Genomic DNA, 5934 nt, shown 5'->3' with positions numbered 1-5934 from the left:
CCCGCGCAGATTGCCGTGCCATGCTGCCAGTAGCACCAACACCCAAAAGAAAAGGAAAACGTCGCTGTGAGGCCGGTCGTCACCGCCGATCCGATCCCTTCTCCCCCTCGCCTGCCCGCGCGCGCGCGTGCACGCACCCTCCGGTCTCCTTCCGCTGCCCCCACCCCGTCCGCATGCTCGAATTCCACGACCCCCATCCCCGTTTCTTTTTTCCGTTGCCTTCTCCTCCGAGCCCTGCGTGACCAAGAAGAGGACAAGCGTGTGAGTCGTGATGTGACGTGAGCCGCTTCGTCCTCTTCTTTTCGCCTCCCCCTCGTAGTAGTACGACCCGACCTTCCTAGCTAGCGACTTTGCTAGACCGCTAGTCCCGTGCTTGGCCGGCTATATAACACGGCTGCTCCACGCCATTCTCCTCTCACTCGGAACTCGGAAATAGTTCTCCATCCCAACCTTCTCTTCTCCCCTCTCTTCTCTCCCGCGCGTTGCCTCGAACCGGAAGCGAGCTCTACATCCGTTACAGCGCTTGGTGTTTGAGAGACGATCAGTCCATCGTCGACCAATGGATCCATGGGTCAGCAGCCAGCCTTCGCTGAGCCTCGATCTGCACGTCGGCCTCCCGCCGATGGGGCACCACCAGGCGGCGCCGATGGTGGCGCTGGCCAAGCCCAAGGTCCTCGTCGAGGAGAACTTCATGCAGCTCAAGAAGGACCCTGAGGTAGGCACACACGTCCATATACAGGAACAAATCAAGAACGCCATGGTTTTGATTATGCTTGCCTTGGTTTGTACGTGAGCTGCGACTGAATGTTTGTGTCTGTGTATAGGTTGCGGTTCTTGAGTCGGAGCTACAGCGTGTGAGCGAGGAGAACCGCCGCCTGGGCGAGATGCTCAGGGAGGTGGCCTCCAAGTACGAGGCCCTGCAGGGCCAGTTCACCGACATGGTCACGGCCGGCGCCCACGCCGGCGGCAACAACAGCCACTACAACAACCAGCCGTCCTCCGCGTCGGAGGGCGGGTCGGTGTCGCCGTCGAGGAAGCGCAAGAGCGAGGAGAGCCTCGGCACGCCGCCGCGGCCGTCGCAGCACCAGCAGCAGCACTACGCCGGCGGCCTCGCGTACGCGGCGGCGCCGGACCAGGCGGAGTGCACGTCGGGCGAGCCGTGCAAGCGCATCCGGGAGGAGTGCAAGCCCGTCGTCTCCAAGCGCTACGTCCACGCCGACCCCTCCGACCTCAGCCTGGTGGTGAAGGACGGGTACCAATGGCGCAAGTACGGGCAGAAGGTGACCAAGGACAACCCCTGCCCCCGAGCCTACTTCCGCTGCTCCTTCGCCCCCGGCTGCCCCGTCAAGAAGAAGGTGCAGAGGAGCGCCGAGGACAAGACCATACTGGTGGCGACGTACGAGGGCGAGCACAACCACACCCAGCCCCCGCCGTCGCAGCCGCAGCAGCAGAACGACGGCTCCGGCGCGGGCAAGAACGCCGGGAAGCCGCCCCAGGCGCCGACTGCCACGCCTCACCACCCGCAGCAGCAGCACAAGCAGGAAGCGGCAGCGGCCGCCGTCAGCGGCGAGTCGGCCGTGGCGGCGTCCGAGCTGATCCGGCGCAACCTGGCGGAGCAGATGGCCATGACGCTGACGAGGGACCCCAGCTTCAAGGCGGCGCTCGTCTCCGCGCTCTCCGGCCGGATCCTCGAGCTATCGCCGACCAGGGACATCAATTAATCCCCACATCGGAAGACACCGCGCGGCTCAAATTTTCTTGCGGTGGTCGACCACTTTCCTCCGGCATTGCTGCCTTCCTGCCTCTGCCGCCTCCGTCAAAACCTCACAGAAAAACCAGCGGGAACCGGACCGCCTGACCAACGACGAGGACGCGACCGGCTCCGGCGAGCCGGGAACGGAGCCGCCGCCGCCGCTGCTCGTGTAAATACATACATCGCCAACACGAGGGCGGCGAGGGAGGTCGTAACATGTAGGGGCTGTTTGGTTCCTAGCCACACATTGTCACATTTTGTCACATCTAATTTTAGGCAAGTTTGATCAAGTTAGGTAGGTGTTTGGTCTAGCCATACTTGAGGCAAGGAATTTTTTATGAGCAGTGAACCCCATATATTATAGACGCAAAGAGTGTGACAAGATTCTTTTAGGCAAGCCAAAATATGGCTAACGATTTAAGCAACTCAAGTAAGGCAAGTGTGGCAAAAATCATGTGGCAACATATGGCAAAGATAGTCACAATCCAAACAGCCCCGTACAGCCCCGTAAGCTACTCTAGTAGCTAGCCAGTCATTCAGGAACACGCGAAAGTGTGCAATCCTTTTCTTTTTTCCTTATTACTAGGCGAAATATTCGTTCCATAATTTCCATGGAACTCGATTCGATTCAATGAGAAAAATCAAAGTCACCGTACATTCCCAGTTCAATCGCTCAAATTTTGTCAACACTCAGTACACATGTGCTCTAGCAACGAGAAATCTCGCGAAGTCGCGAGCTGCAAAGAGAGGAAAATGAGTCTGGCGAGCTTATCCAGAGAAGGTCCACGTAGGCAGTAGCTGTAGAAGACTCTGCTGGACCCAGCTCGCCGCCGGAATACGCTGGGAAGAGGTCGGAGAATACGCGGACGACCCGGGGGGCGGGGCCCGCACAGGTCGGCCGTGTCCCACGTGCGACGGAGTAGGAGCTGCTACGGTCGCCGCGGGAGGCAGGGAAGCTGGGTGGAAACGGGAGCCCGGATGGCGGCCGGGTGGGCCCGCGGATGGCTGGCTGGGACGGAGTGATTCCTTGTCAAAACACGTGCGGTCGGCGGCCAGCTTCGACGACGCTGCGGGAGGATCGTTGCAGCCACGCACCTCTCCTCTCTGATTCTCTTTTATTTTTCTTCGACTTTTTTGGAAGATTGTTTTTTTCGACTTCGAAACACACTTCTTTTGCCGGTATAAAATCTTCGACGATACCGGGCTCCAGATCTGCGTGAGATGCCGTTTTCTTTTTAATCCTATATAGGACTAGTAACAAATGGTAAAAGAAAATATGTTACAATAAAGTCTATAATGATCTAATAAAAATACAATAAATGAATTCTGTAACTTTATTTTAAAATATTCTGTGGTCAAGCATATCAAGCTAACTTAATATTTAATAAGTTACTTCTATATATATAAGTAAAAGTTCAAATTTTGAACTAGCTAATTTCACCTTTTAGGTATCGTCAAAAGTAATACCTGTGAAGATCGTGCATTTCAGTCAAATTAAGGTATGCTCAGCTAGGGCTCTCTGATTCAGAGGATTATCCTGGGATTAGGCTTCTTTGGAAATTGTCCTACTTACAAAAATGCCTAAAAAAATATTAGTGCTTCTTTCAACGGTAAGCTTAATGGTGTGTTTGATTGGGATATTAAGCTTGCCACACTTCGTCACACCATAATTTAGGCAAGTTTGACCGAGTTAGCCCATGTTTGGTTTGCAACCATACTTATGGCAAGATTCCTTGCATGCAAAACTAGACCTCAACTGCCATTGACTAGGAAAAATATGGTAAGATTAACTCATATGTGACAAATCGTGACGTCAATTTCGATCGCCTAATCTTAGACACGTGTGGCAAAAAAGTGCGGCCAATGATGAAAATATTAGTATACGAACCAAATATGCCCGAAATCTCCCAATCTCAGTACATCTTCTATATCTAAATATCTAGCACTGACTAACTATTTTTGTCAACATGCAAATATGTGACCCCATCATTCAACATGGATGGGAAAAGATCCACCTCAACATGCGCCCATGCATAATTTAAAGCTCCTACCTCAACATGCAAACATGCATGAGAAATTTTATTTTATTCACATTCAATAAATATTTTACAAATATGCAAAAATATTTTACAACTATACAAAAATCAAACACAATAATATTTTTTGTTTTAATTCTCATATTATTTCAAATATCCATGTTCAATGCAATCAAATCACATTAAAATATATTATAAAATATTTCCGAAACAACGTGTGTGGGGTATCATCTAGTAATTAATAATGTCAAAGTCACTAATACTAAGAGTGACAACAATGTCGATAATGAACAAGGACAAAGCTATTGGAGTTTTTTCAAGATATTCAAGATGGAATGCAGATGAAATACAAGTAATTGCACATTTTATACACTAATCTTACATATTTTTCACACTTAACTTCATGTCTTCACGAATTTTGATCTTCTTCAGGACCTCGCACTCTAATTGTGCATTGGGATCTTTGAAGATGGTCTTTGGAGGTTTGGAAATGTGAAAGATGCAATGTTCGTGCCCACTTGCTTGGAATGATGAAGTGATTTGTGAACTATGAATTCTATTTGAGAACTTGTGTAATTTGACCATTTCGTGTCATTTGTGTTTGTGAACCATGTACTCACATGTCGTTGAACCATTTATTGCCATCTCATGTTATTTTGTGTTTTGTGACTTGTGAACCATGCATTGTTGAAATGATCATGTTTGTTAATGAAACTAGATGATTCCCCGCACGTTGTTGCGGAAATTATTGCCTAAAATTGATGTTTTACCTTCCTTCATTATCTTCATATTTGACAACACTATAAGTAGGAGAGTCAGTAGCGGCATGCATACATATCGAAGCCAAGTACACTGTATATTAACACGTGAAAATCATAGAAAGGAAACTACAGAATACAGAAATAGTGACCTCTAACATCAAGATAATCATGTTATTCATAAAAGACGCATCCATAAATAGGCTGCACCGAATACATTCATATTGTTGCGTGATTGGGAAGTTATATTCTGCAAGAAAATGAAAATTAATAGAAAGTTCAGAGTTAGACTGCACCAACTAATACTCCTACATCATTTCTAAACTGCTTGAGTTATTTTTTATCAGCTAAAATTAGAAGAAAGAAGATGGTGACTTCAGTGCCCCTTTATAGGAAGAATCAAGATCATTTACAATGACATGGGCATACATAAAGATCTTTAGCAGAATACAGATTGGGCATCTAGAGGGCAAACTGAAGCTCAGAATACAGATGGGGCATCTAGAGGGCAAACTGAAGCTCAAAATTAAGGGGAGCATCTTTCTTATTAACTTGAGCCATTGAACGACAGATATATGCACATAAATGAATTCCCGTGTTCTTAATCGAATCAGTCCATTAGTAGCTGCATAAGGTTTTAGCACATCAAAACATGATGTACAATACTGCAAAACACCATTTTTTATCAATCATTACATCTCTATAAGAAGTAGGAGCACTAAAAGAAATTGTGATGGGGAAGGGAGAGTCCACACGGAGACGATCAGGAGTCATAACCCGGACTTCACACTGGCAATGGTAACAATACTTTGCATGGAGACGTAGCTGCGGAAGCCGGGAGAAACCCCCTGCAGCCCTGCTAGTACGGAAGGAATGTGTGTAGACACCAATCCTCCACTGGTCTTGCATCGTTGAGCCACTCGTGCGTCGCCTACTTCCTCCAGCGCCTCGCCGCCACCGGGGAGGGTTTATTCTTCGGTGCCGCCACCAGTGGCGAGTCGGGGTGTGACATACAATATGACTTTGAGTAATTATTACCGAACGGAATACCATAGACACCAATCGCAAGAGTCACTGAAAGGAATTAGGATTCAAGGTTCACCTGTTAAATTGGAACTCGACCGTGAAGGAAAAAAAATAAAAAAAAATCCAAACCTGACTTCCCACTTTTTGGAGCCCAGGGCTACTTCCATCTTCCACGCGAGCAATGGAGAGAGGATGACACAAACAACGACTTCTCCGGGCAGGACGCGGCCGTGCGCCCGGGATCCACTCTGCAACCATCGATGGAAAGCACGATGCGGCAGTAGATCATAGGAAACCACTAACCCGGCGGCTAGGCACCGGCGGCATGAGGTGAGGACGGAGGCGTGTAGCCCCACATGGT

At 48.8% G+C, this 5934-nt stretch overlaps 1 protein-coding gene across 1 annotated transcript; it reads left to right on the top strand.

The window, feature by feature from the left end:
• The first annotated feature begins 402 nt into the window (after window positions 1-402).
• LOC119316254 (WRKY transcription factor WRKY71-like) lies at window positions 403-1868 on the top strand. Its single transcript, XM_037590562.1, has 2 exons — window positions 403-715; window positions 825-1868. The coding sequence occupies exons 1-2, from the start codon at window positions 560-562 to the stop codon at window positions 1719-1721; spliced, it is 1053 nt and encodes a 350-aa protein (XP_037446459.1). The 5' UTR covers window positions 403-559; the 3' UTR covers window positions 1722-1868.
• The last annotated feature ends 4066 nt before the right edge of the window (window positions 1869-5934 follow it).

This window comes from Triticum dicoccoides, chromosome 6A (assembly GCF_002162155.2).
Source record: "Triticum dicoccoides isolate Atlit2015 ecotype Zavitan chromosome 6A, WEW_v2.0, whole genome shotgun sequence".
Taxonomy (NCBI): Eukaryota; Viridiplantae; Streptophyta; class Magnoliopsida; order Poales; family Poaceae; genus Triticum; species Triticum dicoccoides.
Note: the sequence above shows the minus strand (reverse complement) of the source record. Positions and strands in the feature narration are given on the sequence as shown.

Excerpts from the sequence above, each read along its gene's own strand:
- LOC119316254 (XM_037590562.1), top strand. The coding sequence starts at position 560 with ATGGATCCATGGGTCAGCAGCCAGCCTTCGCTGAGCCTCGATCTGCAC. Across the intron at positions 716-824 it reads AGCTCAAGAAGGACCCTGAG|GTTGCGGTTCTTGAGTCGGA; the intron begins GTAGGCACACAC and ends GTCTGTGTATAG.